We start from the raw sequence: 21,254 nt of genomic DNA on the forward strand, positions 1-21,254 counted from the left end.
GTGCAGCAATTTTGAAAACATAAGCTCTCAAATGAAGCTTATTTTTGTAGATAAGGCTCTTCAACACTTTTCTACAAACACCGTTCCCACTTGCCAGTCTTTTTCCCCAACCCAAGGTCATTTTACATCCCCTCTCCTATCACAGTACTTCACCAGCTTTTAATGCTGCATTTGAATAACAGATTCCAAAGAGAGGGAAGGGGAAAAGTGAGAGAGAGTTGCTTAAACAAATAAAAAAAAAAAAAAAAAAAAAAAAAAAAAAAAAAAAAAAAAAAAAAAAACCAACATTAGCCAAAACACAAAGCTAACCCAGCATAGAATTTTTAAAAACAAACTCATGGAAAATCAGCTTTACACTTGCGAACCTAGGCTCCTGATTATTTTTGTTCATAAGCTTTCAAAAGTTTCAGTGCATATTTCACAAAATAATTATGTGTTTCAATACTTAAAAGGACCAAAAAGCCACATAAAATGAAAAATGTCACTTGGAACTCCAGGGATGTCCAGTTTTCATGGCGAACGAAATACTGCCTGATTTATTACACAGGGTAATACATGGAGGTATATTACAAGAGACAATAACCTTCATTCCCAGGCAATTTCAGCTTTCCAGGTAGTGTGGATATTGCAGTAAAGTACTGGACATTCTTCATTGCATCTATAAAAGTGAAGTTTTTACAATTTCATTTTGTGGACTTCTCTTCTCCCATCCTATGAATAACAACTCCATCTCTGCATCTGTAGCTTCCAACAGGCTGTAACTCAGGTAAACAGGCTTGATCTGGAGATGAGTGGCCAAAAGAGCCTCTTTACTTGTGATATTAGCTCAACTCCAAAATATTCAGCTTTGATAACAGTGTTTGATGTCTACCACAATCAGCTACAAGGTACCATCCAAGTCCAGCAGCAATTACATCTCAGTGTAAATTTGCTTATGCAGGCAGCTGGACCAGGGTTTGCATATATTTCCTGGAAATCCCAAGAAGGTATTAAAGAGAATTCTGATTTTTAATACATTTCCCCAATTCCTGCGTTGATTATACTGAGGTATCCTTCACAAACTCTCACCAGGTGGTTGTGGAAGTAATTACAGCAGGACACTTTCCCTGTGCTGGGATGTAATCTTGAAGAAGAGCTGCTACTACAAAGCTCAGAGCTCCATGAAGTGCCTCATGTTGCCAGGGCTGAGATGTTGGGTCAGGCTGAATGGGAGCCAACAGCACAGCTCCCTTTTCATTCCCACCAATCCCACCACACAGCCCGTGGCACTAATGCACCAGGCCCTAAGAAGGCACCAGCTGCTCCTTGCCTGCCTCTCTACAGAGCCCAGCAAGGGCACAATTGTGATGGGAATAATATCCCACAAATGGGACTCAAATAAGCATAATAACAAACAAAAGGGATAATGACACGCAATCAAGCTAACAAGAATTATAATATAATTCAATCATCTCATTAACTTTACTAAAAGCTAGCTTTGTACACCAGTCTCCTGGCTCCTGAAAATGTCTTCAAAGGAGAGCACACATCTGATTACAAACTCACATCATCACTTAGGAAAACAGACACGAATGCAGAACAAAGGGATTCCTTTCTGAGCCTGTGGAACAACCTGTTCATATCTAATAATCATGCTAACTTGAAAATGCAAGGTAGAACCTATCCAAAGTGAAATCGTTCCCAAGGCTAGAAGCTGAAGTGTTTAATAGTCAGTAACATCACTGAGCCCACACCCAGGGATTTTTTTGTACTAAAATTTCCAGGTGCCCTTGCATCACCAGCACAAATTGTACAGGAAAGAGCACAGGGACACACACACAACTCACTGGGCACCTTTACTGTTTGAGAGCTTACAAAGACTGCATGTGCTTTGGCAATTGGCAACTGGGAGACTGATGAAACATGGAACAATGCCTTGGATCCTTCCAGTTTTTAATATGGCCATTAACTAATTAGATTTCACGACCATTTAGAAGACAGATGATACAGCAATCTCCGTTCTATTAGCAAGAACAATACGGTACTTCCATGAGAAACCCGCCAACAGGAGAATGAGGCCTCAGAATTTAAACAAACCCTAGATCCTGCCCATGCCACACTTGTTAGTCAAAAACCAGCAGTTGTTAGGCTGGACACTGGGACAAGAAATTAAAAGCAACAAATTGTGTTCATTCTCTGGGTCAAATTCCTGAAAGCATGTGGGATATGCTGAAGATAAAAGGAATTGTAGCAAAGCACCCAAAATTTCAGCTATACGGCTTCTGAGAAGCAAAAGCACCAAACAATAAAGCCAACTACTTACTGACATAGGGCGGGTGCTGAGTCCCACAGACAATATCACACAGGCTCCTGTTTTAGAGGCTCAGGCACACTATAAATTAGGTGAGGGTGTTAAAACAACAGCTGGCTGCTAATTAGTCACAGCCCCCCTCAGCAGGGTATCAGCAAAGTGGCAGAGAACATCTCGAGTAAATTAAATTTTAAAAAATCCTACTGCAATCACTCCCCTGACAGACCCTTCCTTCATCTCCCCTCTCAGCTTTTTATTTATTGTAATTACTTTAGTAATAAGATTTGTTTCCTTGTTATTATATATATTACCATGTAGGGCAACAACAACAACAACAACAACAAATAATAGCTGGGAAGAGTTATAGAGCTTATTTATCTCCTTGGCTGTTATTGGGCCGTTGGGTGGAGAGAGAGATGAGGAGGTGGGGGCCTGGGAAAAGCAGTAAATAGAAAAGAAAGCATATTCCTGGGGAGCAGAGACATATGGGGGCATATTTACGAAGGAGGAAACACTGACAATGAATGAATAGAGCTAATAACTCAGGGGGCCCAGCAGCCCTGGCTGATAAAGGAAGGAATAAACAATCCTGCACAGAAAGTGCTGTCAGGAGGGAGAGTCCTGGGGTGCAGCTGTCTGCAGGGGGATGTTTATCACAGAAGGAGAGCCAAGGATGGGCTGTCACGTCAGCACAGCACAAAGGGCCTTGGATGAAGCCGGGGCACCTCCCACAGCAGAGAGGAACTCAGACAAGTGTGTGGTGAAGAGCCAGACACCATTTCTGGTTGTTCCACCAAGGAACAGTTCACAGAAATGAGAGCTAAGAAATACAGCAGCTCATATTTTATCTCATGCTGTGCAGGCACTAGCCACATTTGGTACCCTAAGCTCTCAAATCCATCACTGCCCTCTCAGTGGAAGGCAACAGAAGCAACACCTGAGGCACCAAAGCAGCAAAGAGCTGTAAAAATTCCTGCTCTACCTGAGGGAAATTAACCCACACTTCATATGCATCTCCCAGAGCCACCAAGTATTCCAGTACAGATGTTCACAGAGCTTACATCTTTTTTCATCTCTGAGGTCTTCAGGAAAGCACCAGTGCACACACTCTTTCCACTTTACATTGTACATCTCAGCACAGCCAGTATATGTGAGGGCTGAGTCTTTAACAATTTATAAAATGCTCTTTTCTTATCCAAGTATGCCTTGCCTTCCACATATGCCTACCCAACTACTTTTGACATGGTGGGTGCAATTTAGGTGCAGAACTTCTGAAGAAAACACGGGGACAGACTCACAGAGCACCTGTCAAAGAGCAGCACGAGACTCCTGTAGCACCTCTCTCCTAGAGAGAGATCCCATCAGTTCAAAACCACTCCTTTCCCAGCCTGCTCACATCTCTGAGCTATTCTTAGAGAAACACACACATCATAGATTAACCAGTCTGGAGAGAGCCCTTGGAGTGTGTTTGCAGAGTGCATGGCACCAATTTAGAGCTAAACTCCTTCAACCCTCCGACCACAGAGAAGCAATAAAGAGAAGGAGTGATGTCTGCAGTTGTACAGCTTTGTGTGACACCACCTCAAGATTTAGTCCTTAAGGATGCAGTTCTGCATCATAAACTGACTGCTTAGACCGGCCCTTAGGTTTTTTCCTATCCCTGATCCTTTCTGCCTCTTATTGCCCAGAGAACACAATGTGTCCATTCAGGAGAGTAAGCATTAACACAGGAGAGAAAAAAGTCATTTACACAAATAGTGTGTTTGGATATAGAGACAAACGTGCTTCTTCTGCCCCTTTTAAGATCATCCTTCGAAACAGAAGGCACCAGGTTCCAAAGGTTAAGTGGGAGCACACTCCTTTTTTCCTTTGCAGTTTGTGAGAGTGTGCAGAGGAAAATGGTTCTAGAAGGGATTTTAGTGGGCATTTCTATCTCTTTATTTCAGTAATTGTCAAAAAATGGAAGCATTCCTCTGATAGGTTTGGGGAGGAAATGAACAAAGTCCCTGAGCAAACAAGGAACAGAAGGAGTAAATTAAAGGGGAGGGAGCACCAATAGAGAGAGAAAATCCAGCACCTGCTTTACCTTGGAGAAGCAAAGCTTACTCAGCCTGTGCTGGGGAAGGGAAGGTGCAGGAGGGAACAGGAAGTTTTTAAAGCAGATAAAGAATAGTCCATGGCTATATTCCAAGGGAAAAATCAGGATTTCCTCTACCTAGCTGCTACTATGGTTACCCCACGGCTTTGAAGAAATCATGTGGCTTCCAATAAATTTCCTTCATCTAAAAAAAGACTCACCAGCTCCCATCTCCACTCATTGGTTAGTTAATTTACAAAATTCATCAAGTTCTTTTCAATGAAAAGCCTCCCTGATTCAACAGGAGGGAAGAGTGAGAAAAGGAAAGCAGATGAAAAGAAAAAGGAAACATTAAAATCAGGTAAAGGAAGAGGAAGAAGGTGGCAACTCTTACATACTCCCACAAGCTCTTACAAACCCACACACACTCTTACACACTACCTGAGGCCCAAAATATTTCTTTTAGTATAGGAAGAACCAAGGCTACAAAAAACAGACATATTAAAAAAAAAAAAAGAATATACGGGCCATGGGAGGCTTCACAAGAGAGTGTATTTAATTTAAAGCGTAAAGAAATTATTTATTCCCCTCCCCAGGCCTCCTGATCAGTAAAGGAGACATGGCCAAATCCCTGTTCTCCTTGTCCTATCCATTTAAAGCATACTAAACATTTCTTCATCACCAGATTTATCTACAGTCCAAGCTCATCTGCACCATGGAACAAAATACCCTCCTGTGTGACACAAGCCTGGGCCATACCCTTCATTCAGGTGTCACCAAGAGCCACATTCCCCGTCCTGAAGGTCCCTTCTCTGCTACACTGGTTCCTGACAGCTGGAGGAAAAGGTCAGCCATTCCCTCCAGTCCCACATCTGATGGAAAATTTAACTAAGCGTAGTGAGAGGAAAAAAAAAAAAGGGTGGGGGAAAGCCACAATTGCTTTTCTTGTTCCTTCTGTCTGTGAGGATCAAGAAAGATTTGGTGCCAACAGAGGCTCTGAATACCATGGGGCAGTACCCAGCTGTTCTGAACCCTCCTCCCAGACTTCTGGCAGACCCAGGCTCCAGGGAGAACAGCAGCCCAAAAGCTGTGACTTCACAGACCAGAGACAGTCAGAAAAGCCCAAAGTCTCCTTGATGAGCCACTCACCCCAAACTCAAATGAGTTTGAAACCCAGCTCAGTGTAGTTGTCGCTCAAGATTTCCTTTTCTATTCCTGCAACACTCAACCAGCACAGTCCAACCCCAAAGCAGGTGTGGGACTGTAGCTTAAGAAAAGTTGTTCCTCTACAATTTGCTGTGTTCCAGTGCTTGTTTAAGCCCATCTTTCAGCTTTGACACTTGTCCTGTGCTCCTCTGCAATAAGCCAGGGGACAGAGTTGTTGTAAACCCTGCAAGACCCCATCACCAGGTCAAGACAGCAGCCACTGGTGGGATGTGATCATGATGTCCTGCCATCATCGGGCAGGACCAAGAGTTATTAACTCACTGCCACCCCACAAACACCCAAAGTGAATTCCACTGTCTGCAGAGAGGGGGAGATTTGTTTTCCAGCAAAGTGCAAGCCTACCTTAGCTTAGTGCCCTCCTCAAGGTTTCACACAACAGTATTTACTTCAGCTCAACACATCAGGAGCAGAGCTGTACCTTTTCCAGTCATGCACAGGGAGAGGGGAGTTACTGTGGGTGGACAGGGAGGGTACAAGGTACAGAATGCAAAAAGGAATCAATATTTTCCAAGATCAGATTCGGCATCTCTTAGGAAAGATGTGGGAAGGAAGATTGAAAAGAAGGTGGGAGAAGGAAGAAGGTTCACTATACAGAAATATTTCTGTGAAAATTTAAGGAATCCTTATTCATCCTCCCCCCACCAGCTTATGCAAAGCAGTAATTACAGTCAGTTTTCCCCAAGCAAATCTGCTTTGCAGCTGTATTCTGCCCTGCTGCTTTAGCAGAATGGATAAAGCTCCATTTGCCAGTAAAGATCCTGTTTCTCCAGCACCACTAATAGTCCTTCAAGAGAACGGAGAGATCTTCTGACCACAGACACTACAGCACCACATGCACCTGACAAATGCAAGACAGCACACCAGGCCATGTCTCAGATTCACGTTTTCCACAGGGGACTGATAACAGGATGCATAAAACACGAGCCAAAGGCAATTCTCCCGGCACAAACATTGGAGACCTGCTGGGGGGCTCAGACAAACCCCAGAATAAGCACATGTCACAACTCACTTGCCATGGATGACTCCATCAGGATTAAGCATGGGCACAATCTTGAAGATGAAGCATTTCCTCAGGAGCTCAGCAATGGGGTCACTGCTCACCAGGAACTCCAGGGTCCCCTTCATCACCCAGCTGGCGTTGCTCTCCCCAGGGTGAACACGGGCTGTGAGAAACACATAAGGACGGCTGCCTGCAAAAGAAAGCAGAAACATCCCCAAACTAAACAGGACTTTTCTTTGAACAAGATCTTTGCAAGTGGATTTTATTCCTTTTGAATTTAGATAACAATCCAAAATGTATTCTAAGGAAAATACACCCCTATACATTGCAGATATTATCTCAAGGTGCCATTTATAACCTGATCACAGACTTGGTCCTCAGAACCAGTGCAGAGCCTGTTTCATCCTGATCTCTCTGTTTGCTCTATGATAACTCACAAATATTTACATGTACCATTAGAAAGAGTTCTGCAGGTGCAGGTTGCTGCCTCTCCAAATAACTTTACCATACTTTCTAGCAATTATTGAAAGTTTGATCCCATCAAATTTCATCAAGGTTTAAAAGGCAGCAAGAAATTATTTAATTTTCTAAGGTCCCACTCCAGTTTCAGTATTTCACCATTAACAATTTACAACTTTCTAAATATCTAAGCAGATTTGCCCACCCATAAGGGGCTCCAAGGACAAGCAAGCTGCCTGATCTCTGGAAATAATTTGTGTTGTAGGGTCAAAATAATAAACAATTGAACCAAACTAATACAATCAAAGAAAATACATTCATATGTTCACCAGGGCTGCAGAGGTTGAGTACTCAAACCTAACCATTATTTCATAACGACACAACAAAAGGTAGAAATAACAATGCACATAGCTAAGGCAAGCTGTTGCTTTTGGTGGAAAGACTTATTCAGTTTTATATATTATAGATGCTCACTCAGATTAGAGAGGCTGATTTTCCGAAGTTGCAACTAGAAGAGTTCATCTGTTTCTAGCACTACTCTCAAGCATGGGAAACATAAGCTGTGGCAATTTGAGGTAGGGGAGGGGATTTGGGAGGTTGCTTTAAAAAAACCAAAAACCAAAGAAAAAACCAAAGAGTAAACTGAATTTTTACTAAACAGTTCATTGATAATCTCTACTGTACCTATTTCAAAACAGACTTGCAACTTAACAGCAGAAGTTTTCTTGTTATCAGATATGTTATTTGCTGTTCCTGTGAAAAAGCCACTAAACACATTTGGTCTGGCTACAAGCCTCCAAAAACTCTCAGCATACATATGCTTAGAAAAGACCAAGTTTGACAGCAGATTCTTTGAAGATCCCATCTGTGCTGAGCACACTTCAGGGATGGGCCAAGGAAAGAGGAGAAGGCAGAAGGAGACACCTGCCAGGCACAGAAAATAAAAGGAAAGGAGAAAGCAATTATCTGTCTCAAAATGATCCTTTTGTGAGCATTCACTATCACAAGTCAACCTGACAGATTTACTTCAGTGGAAAGCTTTATCTGTCAGGGCATCACAGCCAGGTTTGTTCCATTCAGGCAGCACAGCTCAGGCTCTGTCCCCTTTGCGAATTGGAGGTCCCCAGCTGACAGGACTGGGAGAGGCCAAAGGAAAGAATGGAAAACCAAAGGCATCAGCTGAGTGTTCTTGTGAACAAATGCTGAATTAGCACCTTACACGAATATGTCCTTAGCTCCCAAAGCCATCCTTCAGTTTCCATATGTTTTACAGATCATTGATCAATCATAGCAAAACAGGGAGGTAGAACACCATCCCCAAAAATACAGATGGTAATAAAGAGCTGTTTAGCAGTTTGTCTGACCTAGAAAAGGCTGTGTCAGAGCTGGGAGTACAGGTGAAATTCCTCATTTCACGTTCAAAAAAGGAATAAGCATTAATTTCTCTCCTTAACTGTATATTCTGCAGAGTTCTGCTCAGTACATACTTTACAGCATAATTTAGTTACATCACACAGAGACACACTCAGAATTTGGAAATAATCCCACATCCACGCTCCCCTCTTAGACAGTTGGTGGGCACTAGAAGAGTGAACTGTGCTCTCAGCTCAAAGAGCTCACAGGGAGCAATCATGCTCTGGTCCAGTAAAGCAGCTGGGACTCTGTTCTCAATAGCCACATATTGGGCTTTTATCATCCTTACACCTCCCTGTACTGGGGGGTTGGTGCATTTTCATCAGTGTGTACTCACAAGTGCCTTAGGCGCTTATGGACTGCAAAAGATTCCTTTAGCTCCTGCAGAACTAGCCATTCTGATTTTTTCCCCCCAGAATTAGAGTACAGTAGTTCTGTTCTTTTCCAGCTAATTGTGCATTACCATCTACCTTAGTTACACCTTATAATGGCAACAAACAAAAACCAGATTTCACAAAGACATCAGCTGCATTTTGCCATTTCCAAACATTTTCTCCTTTCTCCCATCACCATGATTTAGTGCTGTTTTGCAGGCTCATTGCTGAGCTAAACTTATGGGGCTGTGCAGTTATAGCTGGGAATGAGGCTCCTGAGGACTTCTAATGGACAACAGCTGTAAATAGCACAGAGCAAAATAAAATGTGCTCTCTTTTGCAATGGATGAATACAGCTTTAACAACTCTTACCTCTTCTGGTTATCGGTACAGAGCTCAGCATCTCAATTGAGAGGCTCATTCCTCAGTCAAAGAAAGAAAAGTTTAAAAAACCTCTAAGCAACAGCTTTCTCATGTCAGAAACCAAGGACAATTTGCCATAATTCTGATAATTGTAACAGCACAGGGCTGGCAGAGACCAAAGTTCTGCTGTTCCTCTCAAGGCTCATCAAAGTCAAGCTTGTCTTACTTAGTTGGAAAAGCTCCAGATCTTAAACCCAAGGAAATGTGAGGGCAGGGAAAGAACAGAGATCACCTACACTGTTCTCCTGTGGGTGACAGCAGGAGGGCCCCATTGCCTGCAAGTCCAGCTAAGGAAATCTCTCTATTCCAGTGAAAGTTTCCTTTGAAAGAACCCCTCCTGCCAAGCACATCCACAGCTCTGACATCCCACCCACAGGAGAGTCATAAGGAAGGTTTGTACAAGCAAGGAAACCACAGGGCTTGTTAACTGTCTGCTCCCTTCACAGGGGCCATCACAGCCAAACCCCACATCCAAATGCTGCTCCCCCAGAGTGCTCCCAGCCTGAAAACTAATGATGCAGCAAATAGAGCAAAGAGCTGATGACATGGCCATAAAACTTGCTGCTCTTGAAACACCTGGAAAACAGCAGGAGTGGCCCAAACCTATGTTTTACAGCATATCCAGTTACTTTGGAATTATTGTGCTAACTGCTATTAACAGAGCTCATGAAAGGAGTAGACAGAGCGCTGGCCAGCCATGCTCCACACTCAACTGGCAGCACCAGCCAAGATATCTGCACTCAGTTCAGCTGCTTCCCTTCATTTCTGACTTCCAACACCCCCATGACTGCAGTCCTGACCAGACCAGCTCAGTACTACCCCGTACAGCTTACTGGTTTATACTGGTGCCCAGCTGCCCTTCTCTCTCTGCTCTTTCAGAGCCCTGTGGTAGAATTTCCCATGCCCTAATAAACCTCTGTCAAGGACTCACAACCTCAGGTTCTCTCACCTCCTCCCAGGACCAGAATTGAGCTTAAGTCTCCAGAATCCTCAGGCCAACACTTAGGCAGCTCCTTTCCAAGTTCTGAGGAAACTGCCAGAAAGCTCACGTTAGCCATTTATCTCTGCAAGGCCCACACTGCACATAACCTTCTCTGGGAATCTAAATAATAAAAAAGGAAAGTAGAGAAGTCTTTTCATGCTACATAAAGCCTTATTCAACAAATCACATCTCCATACACTGTGTTACATTTTGACATGCCCAGGATATAACATGGCATCAACAATACCCAAGGTGGGAGATTAAAGAATCACTGATGTCTCTTGCAAAACTTCAAGCAAAGAATCTTTGAATGATAATTTTACTAATGCATCGCCTAATTCCCATCTCTCCTTCTCTTCACTCATTTTTGATTGTGGATATATGCATGAAAATGAGAGCTTTGTTCTTCCAGTAGTGCTAACTTGCTGCTTAATCTCCTGCCTCTAAGGGTCCTCCTCTAGTCATGTCATCACCAAGGTTCACTAAGAAGAGGCTTTGATGTCATTAATCGTGACATCAATTGGGGAACGAGGAGCCTGAAAGAAAAGAACAAAACCCCATTAACACAGCAGTGTCCCTCATCAAGGGGAGCGCAGAAAGGAAGTGAAAAGCACTTCCAGATGCCCTGACCTGAGCTGCTGTTCTAAATTATTTCAAGCTGAGGTCTGAGCCATGCCATTTGTAAAGGGACAGCGCGTTGAAATGACACAGGGCTAGGATTTCTCAAGGAGTCAAAGGGAGTTATGTACACAGCATGTGAAAAATTCAGTCTAGATCTGAGTCCAGGGCTGAATCTCGCTGGCTGTGCCTCTGCATACCTCTCCTTCCTCTGCACAAGCCCAGGGCCATTAAGACACAAGCTTCTTTTTCTCCTTTGTGTCTAAGTACAGCATGACTACCGGGAGCATTACACAGATCAAAGGGCCGAGTTTACCCCGGGATAGAGTAGAGAAAAACCGAGAGAGTGAAACTTTTCCTCCCAGCTTAATTAGCTGTGCCCACTACAGGCTATTCAGTGAGTAAATGATGGGTAAACAGGAGAACCATCACATAGCTCTTCCATGCATGTCACAGCTGCATCATGCCCTGGATACATCCGACATGCCCAAGGCTGCAGAGTTATGAAAAGGCAGAGAGCAGAGAGGACATGGTGTGATGCACAATTAAAGTGTATTTGTAAAACACATCAAACACTGAGATCACAGAAAACAATGAGCCTGATCTGAGGCAGAATCTGTGTCAGATACTCTTCTCCATTCCTAAAAGTTTTCCACCAGTTGTCAGACTTTCAAGTTGCCTTAGGACAGAATAATTCTTCCCTGCCCATCTCCCCTCACCCTGTATTGCTGTCTCCTTGCTGTGCCTGTTTTTGGCTAGATGCCCCAAAAGCAGACAGATCTTAATACAGAGGCAAGATACAGTCTAGCAGGATCAGATGTTGTTTTCCAGAATTATCAATGACCTATTCCTTTTTTAAATACTTCTATATTATATGTATTATTACTGTTACCTAAGGCAAAGAAGTGAACATTCAAATCATCTCGGCTGCCTGTTCTCTACCTTCATAGCATGATGGCAGAGTTTCAGCCTCCAAGTTGCTTGGCAACCTCCTTTTGTGTACTTGTTTTATGAATTCATTCACCTCTGAATCAGAGATGATCGGGGAGCTGAATATGGGTACAGACTGCTCAGCCTCAGTTCAGCTTGACCTGCTACTAACGCTGGGTTTCAACTCGAGGAAATTGATAAGCAAGTTGTCAAGCCTGTTTTGGGGATGTTTCCAAAATCCCAAGCTCTTAAAGCAGCAGGAACCACTGTCATTGTTTAGCAGGACCTTCAGTATGACTGAAGGCAAAGGAAACCCACATGAACTAATTCCCGTTCAAATCGAAGCATTCCTCTCGAGGAAGGTTGGGGAAAAACTGAACCTTATTTTCAGGACTTACACACATGGAAAGCCTTCTATAACCCTTTGGAAATTGCCTCAGATTACAACTAACATTCCCATCCCAAGTGTCTGCACCTGCATTACTCTAGCAGAAATTTCCAACCACTGCCTCATCCAGTCCTGGATATACACGCTCAGCATTCACTGGCACATCCAGTGTCACTCTGCACACCTCTGAGCTGCTCAAAAATCATCAAACTTCAGAACTGAAACCATCCAGGTACCTTATAAAGCTGCTGTGAAGCAAGTTACCTGCATTTTCCTCCTCCCAGGGCTGTCACTAGCAGAAGAATTCCTCTGCCTGGGTGCACCTCCCACACCTGTGCTCACTGCTGCCATCCATCTCTGCTCCCCTCAGCCACATTCCGAGGGCATGGGACAAGGTGGGGACAGCTGGCTAGGAAAAACTACTGCTGAGAAGGATCAGTGGACTCACAGAAGATGAGATAGTGATGTAAAGCAGTTGCAAAAATGGCAGCTCTCCTGAGACCCACACCAGGCAGCATCACAGCCAAGGCAAGGAACATTCTGTTACTTCCCTCTGCTCAACCCAGTGAGCAAAACCAAATAGCTGCAGTGCTGTGCCCACTGCTGCCCACCACAGGTTATAAAAACTGATGAAAACTGAAGAGGTCATCGCAAATCACTAAATGTTTAGAAGTCTTAGGCTGAAAAATTGGAGAAAATGGGTTTCAGACACAGAATGAAAAGGTGAAGAGAGAGGAAGGAGAAATAACCTTTAAATTGCAAAAGGCTCCTATAAAGAGATTGCAATCACCTATCCTCACTGCCCAGTGGGAGCAGGCTGCATAAAAAGAAACACAAATCACTAACAGCTAAGCCAGCCTATGGAGACCTGACTGCTCTCACAGCTGTGCCAGAATGTTGGCCCTTCCTCCTGACGAGCCCTTGTCCATAAAGTCCTGTGCCAAGAATCTCCACTACAGCACCCAAATCAGCGCCAGCAGAGGCCTATAGCCACATAAGTCATGATAGCTCCTTCGGAAACTTGGGCCATGGCTCCTCTTATTCCTCTGAATCTGGCTCTCTGTTCTGAGGGCTGCTGGAATCACTATTCCAGTCCACAAGGCAGCTCTGCCATCTCCTGTGTTCTCTTTGATACAAGGTGTCTGCTTACTAATTAATGTTAACCATTTTAAGCCATGTTAGCCATTAGCCACTAATTGGTGGCTAATCAGAAATATTTCATAAAATATTTCAGAAATATTTCATCATCATATTTTGACATCATTAGGGCTTCTTCCCACATAGAGAACAGAATTATTTATGGAAAATTCTGTCTTACCTGCTCATTTAGTGACAGTCTTGCCACTTCAAAATTGGAGTAATATCATTTCTGGGATTTCTCTCATTAGTAATGATCTTCCAAAGCCTCTCTACCACCCTTTAGATTATTATTTCTCAGGTTCTGCTTATGTATCCCTTGAAAGGCGTGAGCAGCAACCACTAAGATCAGCTCCGACACATGATCTAGGCAGCTGATGTAGGGAGCTCCAGATTATCTGTCAGAAGTCAGGCAAGGATCTATCATCCCCTGCTTCTATAACACACACATTACGGTTTAATTTGTTCTGTGGCAGCAGGCAATTTCAGATACTCAAGTATTTTGTACTGCCATGGCCAGGCCATCAATCCATGAATTTTTCAGTCAGCATGGGAGAAATGAAGACTGTCTTGCAGAGATGCAAGGCTTCTGAGACCTGACAAGCAGTAAAAACCAGTATTTTCAGGGCAGGTATATATGTGACTTTCACCTTCTGGGGTTTTTGCACAAAGACAAAAAAGCTGAACTGAGAGGAGAACTGGAACATTGTCCTAAACTGTCCCATGTCTAAAAGAAGGTGCAGGCAGGAGATGAGTACACAGAGACCTGAAGGACAGCTGCTGTCACAGGCAGAGTGCAGAGATCCATAGAACTATAAAATCCATGGGCCCTTTTCCGAGAGAAGGATTTCATCTGAAATGAAATCAGGCAGGAGGAGCAGACTGAAAAAGCTTCCATTGTCATAAAAATATCTCCCTGGGTAATCCACAGTGATGGAAAAAGGAAACCCTGATAATTTATGTGACAGTTTAATGGGATTTTGGTGACATACGATACTTTAGAAAGAATTTGCCCAAATAGGACAGACAGGACTTTAATAAGGCTTCAGCTCCAAACCAGCAATATTTTCACCTCTTGCTTTTACATTTCATTCTACATACACACTGCTCACTCACAGCTCATCTTTCTCATTTGCAAGGCACATTTCAACACTGTAAGAGCAACAACTGCACTTTCTGGTTAGATCCCCTGCCAGAGAGGCTTCTGAGTATCTGATCCGGAAAGGGATCAAGCTGCCTTTGCGCCTACAGGGCAGAGCATCACTGAGCTGTGAACTCTGAGGCATGAGCTGCCCTCTGGCCATGTCCCCTGCTCTGTGGATGGCACTAATAGCTTCTGAGCAGAATTTAAGGGCAGCAGATGGACAGTCTGGAGCAGGAGCTGCTGGCAGAGGGGACGCCCCCAGAACACTCTGCAGGAATAAATGGCTTTCACACAGTGAGTAAAGCCTCAATCCCCACCTCCTGCCTGTGGGGGACACAGCCTTCACCCCCAGTACCCTCCGTGCCCTTCACTGCCATCACTCTCAGAGCAGGCTCAGTGCAAGAGGAACTGCCCAGAGTGCCAAACACGAGCGAATCCGGGTTAATGGGATGAAACTCCACAAAGGAACATTTAGGCTGGATATCAGTGAGCTACGCTAAAAAGTCTCCCCTGTGGAGAGGTGGAAGTTAACATTAAAACCACATTGCCCAGAGCACAAAGAAGTCGTTTTGTACACAATAATCTTGCAGTGGCTGGGGACAGGAATAACCCAACAGGAATTTGTTCCCTTTGCTAACTTTCAATGGATCCAGTTAAGAAGCCCAAATTTTGCTAAATTCTCCTTCTGGGAAATCCAGGCGTGAAAGGAATGGCAAAAAATTGGGTGAAGATCTCAATATTTTGTCCACTCTGAGATGAACTCAGAACCTGCAATGAGACCTGTGAGCCCTAAAATGGGCATGAGAAATGGAGAACCTGCCAGTGTTTCTTTCACGGCTGGGAAAAACAGCCAAGCTAAACAGTTTAACACAAGTTTAAGTTGTGTAGTACTTCAAGCTATTCTGCTCTACAAAAGACAAACTCTATAATTTAGGGAAAAAAAAAAAAAAAAAAGCTCTTTACTCTTTATGTAGAACATATTCAAAACCCACCTATTACCACCTACAGCATAAAATAATATTTATTCTTAAATATGTGTTGTGCTTTTCAGTGGCACAGATCCATCTCTCCCTGACTTGAAGTCTTCCTCAGGGAATGACTTGAAAGTAGTAAAATATATTAAAAGAATGTACAATCAGAACCTCTCACTGTCAAAGTGATAAAATATCAATTTTTGTTAAGACAAAAAGCATCACAGATTGCCTCTGATGGTAAAAATTAAATTTTTGGTCTTCACTTGATTTGATATTTATCACTCATTGTTCCAGAATCAGTCAAGCAGGGGATGTTTCTTAAAAATATTATTCTGTATTTCTCCTGGAGTAAGCAAATGATCAGAATTTTAAATTGTGTGTTTTCTTACATATAAAAAAACTCAGAGGAAAAAGGAAATAAACAGGAAGCCTACAAAAAATCTTCTAACACTTCACTACGTCAACAGCCTCACAGTAAAGGACCTTCTGCAGGCTGACCTCATGTGTGGCAGCACTAAATTGACTTTTACATCATTGCTGTCTATCCTAAACCCTGGAACTACACTGTCCAAATCTGATCCCAAAGGAAATTCTTGCTTTCCACAAACAAGAGATCAATGAGGTAAAACTGCCTCCAAATTTTGAATAATGAATCTTGTCTTTGTGGCAAGGTCTTAGATGAACTCCCCAAATACCTGAGCAAAAGAACACAAACAAGGGGTCAACATAAAAGGTCTTTCAATCAGATCAACAAGAGAGCAAAACTGATGCTGGCCCCATGATCTTTTATCATGACATAAGCAGCACCACGTTTCATCTCCTAGGCTGCATGACACGCTGAGTGACAGACCACAAGCACAACTTAAGTTTTCCAAGAGAAATAACAGAGATTAGCCTTGAAGTTCCTAACTTAGTTCAAACCATATTTTTGTCAAGCAGTTCTACTCTTGAGATACCCTAAAGATGAAGAAAGAATCGGGCTGATATAGCCCAGTCTGAGTCCCAGAGTACTTGACAAAACTAGGTGGAGCAAAATTTGCCGCTGCATAAAGCAGATAACATGCAGGAATTTCAAACAGTCTGTGGAAAGACACACCAAGCAGAGCAGCCCCTGTCTCAGGTCAGTGAGTTCTTTCCTTCAGATGCCAGCAAAATGATGGCTAATGGATGATGCCTTCCTGCATCAATCACTGCAGGGAGCAGAGTGTCGAGTTAGGAAGAGCGGTCTGTTCCAGGAAATAAGATAGTGGGAAGGCTATTGTGAGGAAAAATGTTCTTTTTATCCCCATAAGTTGCTACAAAGCACAGAAAAAGGTTCTCGTGAATAAAGGAGTCAGGCTGCAGAACAGCTTTGGCAGCCCCAGAAGAAACAGGAGAGGAACATGTGATGTCCTTCCTCAGCACCCCATGTATCACTGCAAAAGTGGGAGTTTTCACACAGGAAAGCTTTCAGTTCTTCACTGTTTCCTAAGTGATATTAAATTTATTTAAAAAGCATTCTCAAGAAGGTTCTTTTTAGGCAAATAATTTAACAGCACAATTGATAGCTCCTGATCAGTTTGAATTTCTGATGTGTAGTACACAGAGTGACTTCATAAAGCCGATATTGTGATGTTTCTTCAATCCCAGTGCCTTCCTGCACTTTCACCCCAACAGTTCCAGCAGAACTTTGAACTTTTCCAGCTGACCCTGCCCCAGAATCCCTCCACTATAGCTCATTCACTCTATACAGCCTGTACAGTCCACAGCAGGAGCTCCTCTCTTAATGTGCCATAGGAAACACTCCTACCAAACCATTACATTCCAGAGCATTCACTGCCACTTCATCTCCTGCTCTGTAAACTCTGAGTGCTTTTAAAAGGAACACTAATTTATATAGAAGAAAATCCCTGTAAATCATGGTCGTGACAGGCTAATGGCTAGCATTGCAAAGATGATTTATCTTCCTGCTGTATCTAACAAAGCTTCTTATGTTAATACCTTGTTTTCAAAATATGAAGGGACTTCTAACTGATGTTTTCTAACTGCAAGAATACGCAGCTAATGAAAAAATGTCTTACAAAAAATAACCTTCACCTGCCACCTAACACTCCCATCAACTCTCAAAATTCTTTCTTTCCTCTGTATTACTTAGGGTGCTTCCCTCATGGATGAAGAAACCAACCATTCAGCCTCACTGCCTGTTTATAATCCAAATTCATTTTAGGGTTTGAATGCATTACCTGCATGTTTTAATTTGATATATTTTATTTGATTTCTGCCTATTAAATTACATTTGAGGCAGGTTATATGGCCTCATGGGGAGCGCTACCTTTTGTGCAAACAGCAATTTTATCAGGGCTGAGCCTAATTTCACCTTATATTTTGATAGGCTGACAAACAAGGTCATGGTGTCTGCGTGGCAAGTGATGGCCCAGCTGGTGGGAGAGAATTTTGAAAAGCTAGGAGGAGAATCCTGGGAGTGTTCTTATTTAAGGGGATGATCTAGGGTATGAAATGAAGGAGCAAGCCACCACTGATGTGCCGTTTCAAGTCTCTTGCCAGGCATTCTCCATTGTTGGCGGAACCATCACCTTTGACACACAGGGACTATAAGCACCTCATTCATGGTTAGTAATGGCTAAAAATGGGGAGAACAGAGACAGTGGGTACACCACAGCCACTGACATGTCCAGAGCCTTTCATCTGTCTCTTGCTTACTCTTTCAGCCTCTGGCCAGTAGCTCCTTTTGATGCTCAATTCCCATGAGCTCAGTTGTGCCTCACAGTGACCCTCTAGCTGTTGTTTTTGTGCCCTTTCAAAATGCTTGACAGAACTGCCACAGAAGGAGCTTGGCATCTGGGAGCTGTGGCAGGCACGATATGACCTGATTCATAAAACACAGCTAAACAGCTTGGGCTGCCAGAGGCCAGGATTTACAGGACTGAGCTTAAAAACAGCCTTCGTTGCCTGCTCTGCTAAATGCACTTCCCTACTCCACACAATAACAATTCCCAAGCTGTGTGAGGGTGACCTGCAACACTGTGAAGTGACAAAGCAGACAAGACACTAAAGACACTAATCTTGTTGCAGCCTACGCTGTCCGCTGCTGCTCAGGCAGGAAAGGAATGAGCTCAGCTCTGGCTGCACCTTTTGCACATGGCTACAGGGGTAGGAAGGACTAAAATAAAATAAAATAATTAAAAAAAAAAAACAGGAATTTTTCATAAATTCCCCCAGCACAGCAAGCACAAAGGAAATTAAGCCAGAGAGAGTTTTTGCTGCATTATCCACTACAGCCTCTTTTTTACAATAAAAGCCTCTCTGCATTTTTATTTCCAGCAGGCACAGCCTGATCAGCAAGGAATGTAGGGACTTTCTGCCCTCCCATCCTTCTACCTATTTTCTTCATCTCTACTTCAATCACTAGTTACAGCCTTATGTTAGGTGCTCACCATGGGACCTAAACATCCTCTGGGAGGTGCTGTCAAAGTCACTCTGATGCCAGTGATAATGAATTCCATCTCACTCATCTTCTCTTGAAGCACTTCATAGACTGAAGATTTCGTGTTTCAAGTGTGTTCCAAGGTATGAAGGTAAGGATTTACAGAAAAATCAAGTTGCCCAAGGATAAAATAGAAATCAGTCAGAGCTGGAAGCTCAACAGCTGTTTCCCAAGCTCTAGTCAAAGAATTCTGTGCCATTCACATTGACCCTAGAAGTGATTTTCTACATAACCCATTACTTCAAATAACTTCCTCCTCTTTTCATTAGCTATGAAAATGAATTGAATTGTGCACTTAGACATAATCAGTAGAGCCCTCTCTCAGTCATGTTATTTGTTCTATATCAAGATCAGCTGTCATTCTCCTTCTGGAACCCACCCATCCTTCCCAAAATTACCAAGCACACACGCATTTGCAGAGTGCTGTAGTATTCCTTTATCTGTCACTATCATGTCATGTTTTCAGACTAGGGGAAAAAGCAAAAGACTATTTGAAAGTGGTAAGGATAGAATGAGGAAATAAAATAGAATGTTGTAGTAGGTCTCTCTGGTTTTCCTAAAAAATAGAATATTAAAAAAAAAAAAAAAAAAAAAAAAGGTCCCTAAATTGTCTACAAGTCCTTCCTTATCTGTGGGCCTCCAACCCCATTCTGACTTCTTCATTTACTCGTCACCTCTGCCCACATCATAGTTTAATAAAAATTTCAACCTATTCAATTTAACCTCATTATTTCAAAGCCTCCAGGCTAAGCCAGAAATATTTTTCAAAAGAGTTTGTTAAACAAATTCAATGGGGAAAAAAATAGTAAAAGCTTATAAAAAGAATTGCCAAGTGGCAAGGAAAATTATTTCTTTCCCCCTCCACAGCTAAGTAGCACCACAATTGCAATTGATAGAGCAAATTAAATTCTAAGCGCATTGGTGATTTGATGGATATAATTTTCCAAGTGTTACAGCCACATAATAAGTGCCCTGAAATGATACAGAAGTCCAAGTTTAGCTGTCTGGAACACTGGTGCACTTTGCAGTATCTACCATGTCACTTGTCAACTCGTTGATCTTATCAGCACATTTGCAGTCTGAGCAGAGCAGCTGTCCCCGCTTGGTTTTTATTTCTATTTCTGCATTAGAAACAGGTGGGCAAGCTCAGAGAGCTAACACGTTTCTTTTTGATGTAGAGATGGACAAATCCTCTCATTAACAGAACGGCCCTTTAAAAATCATTATGGGGTATTTTTAGTCCCATTTCATTTTAGTATTTCTGTATAATTGCAGCCCATTAATCACAAATACTTGTTTCTACAATCTGTCAGTTACAGGCAACAAGTAGTATCAGCCTGTGGCGTCTGCAAACAACTACTTTCAACATATTGCTGGCTTATTTTACTGGGGTAAGACTGGCTGCATCAGTCACACAGGAATGGCTCTCATTCTCCAGTTACAGAAATTAAACTCAGTTAAACAGGTCAGGCAGAAATCCGTACAGACCCTTCCAGCAAAATCAACTTACAGGTGGGAATGAGAAATAGCAGGTGTTCAGAATTCCAGATACAACACCAGGAGAAAAACAAACTCATACCATGTATTGCAAATATGCCTCCTCACACAGTAATGCTCTTGGATAGATTAATATTAGGATCAGCACGTAGAAATAGCATTTGATTAAGACCAGCACACAGAAATAGTGTTTGCTACATTTCACAAGAGTGTAGAGCCCCTCACATGGATGTGGGCAGAGTAGCTGAACAAACTATCTGCTTGAAGCTCTGGCAAACATGCACTAAAGCTGTTCCATACAATCCAAACAACTCCAGGCATTTGTAATACATGACTAGCTAGGTCAGCCTTTATCAGAAAAAAATGCATAGCTTGGAACATTAAATCCAGAAATTAGATTGTTGTTTTCCAGAAAGTTTTCAAAGCCTTGAGGTATGAGCTGAATGACTTTTCTGTTTTCAAGTCAGACGCAGTAGACAGTCTCTCCAAATCAGTCAGCCAAGATTTAAAAGCACCAAGAAAGTTCCCAGTTTAGAAGGATAAAGGTGAAAGAAACACGAAAGTTACAATGCCACCCACACTGTTTCCCAACAGCCTGTTAGCTCTGGGTGTTGAGGAAGGGTTTGCCTGTGCAAGAGGAAGCCTATTGTTAGAGTGAGAAATTCAAGAATCACAGGATCACAAACACTCTACCTCAGACTAGCAGAGCTCCCTGTTAGCAGGACACACTCTGGGTTCTGTCACAGCCTAGCAGTTCTTTAACGCAAATTGTGCAAGACTTGACAAACTGTCCCTGAGCTGAGTTCCCAAACTAAAAGCAATGGTTTGCTAGAAGAG

The 21,254-nt window shown here is 42.8% G+C and overlaps 1 protein-coding gene across 2 annotated transcripts in view; it reads right to left on the reverse strand.

The window, feature by feature from the left end:
- Nucleotides 1–21,254, reverse strand: part of AGBL1 (AGBL carboxypeptidase 1) — a 266,584-nt gene that overhangs the window by 157,418 nt on the left and 87,912 nt on the right. For both annotated transcript variants that reach the window (XM_040077478.2, XM_040077473.2), the window contains one exon: nt 6,604–6,784. In XM_040077478.2, the coding sequence (XP_039933412.1) occupies nt 6,604–6,784 (181 nt within the window). The remainder of the gene's footprint in view (nt 1–6,603; nt 6,785–21,254) is intronic.

The sequence above is a fragment of the Hirundo rustica genome, chromosome 13, assembly GCF_015227805.2.
Source record: "Hirundo rustica isolate bHirRus1 chromosome 13, bHirRus1.pri.v3, whole genome shotgun sequence".
NCBI lineage: Eukaryota > Metazoa > Chordata > Aves > Passeriformes > Hirundinidae > Hirundo > Hirundo rustica.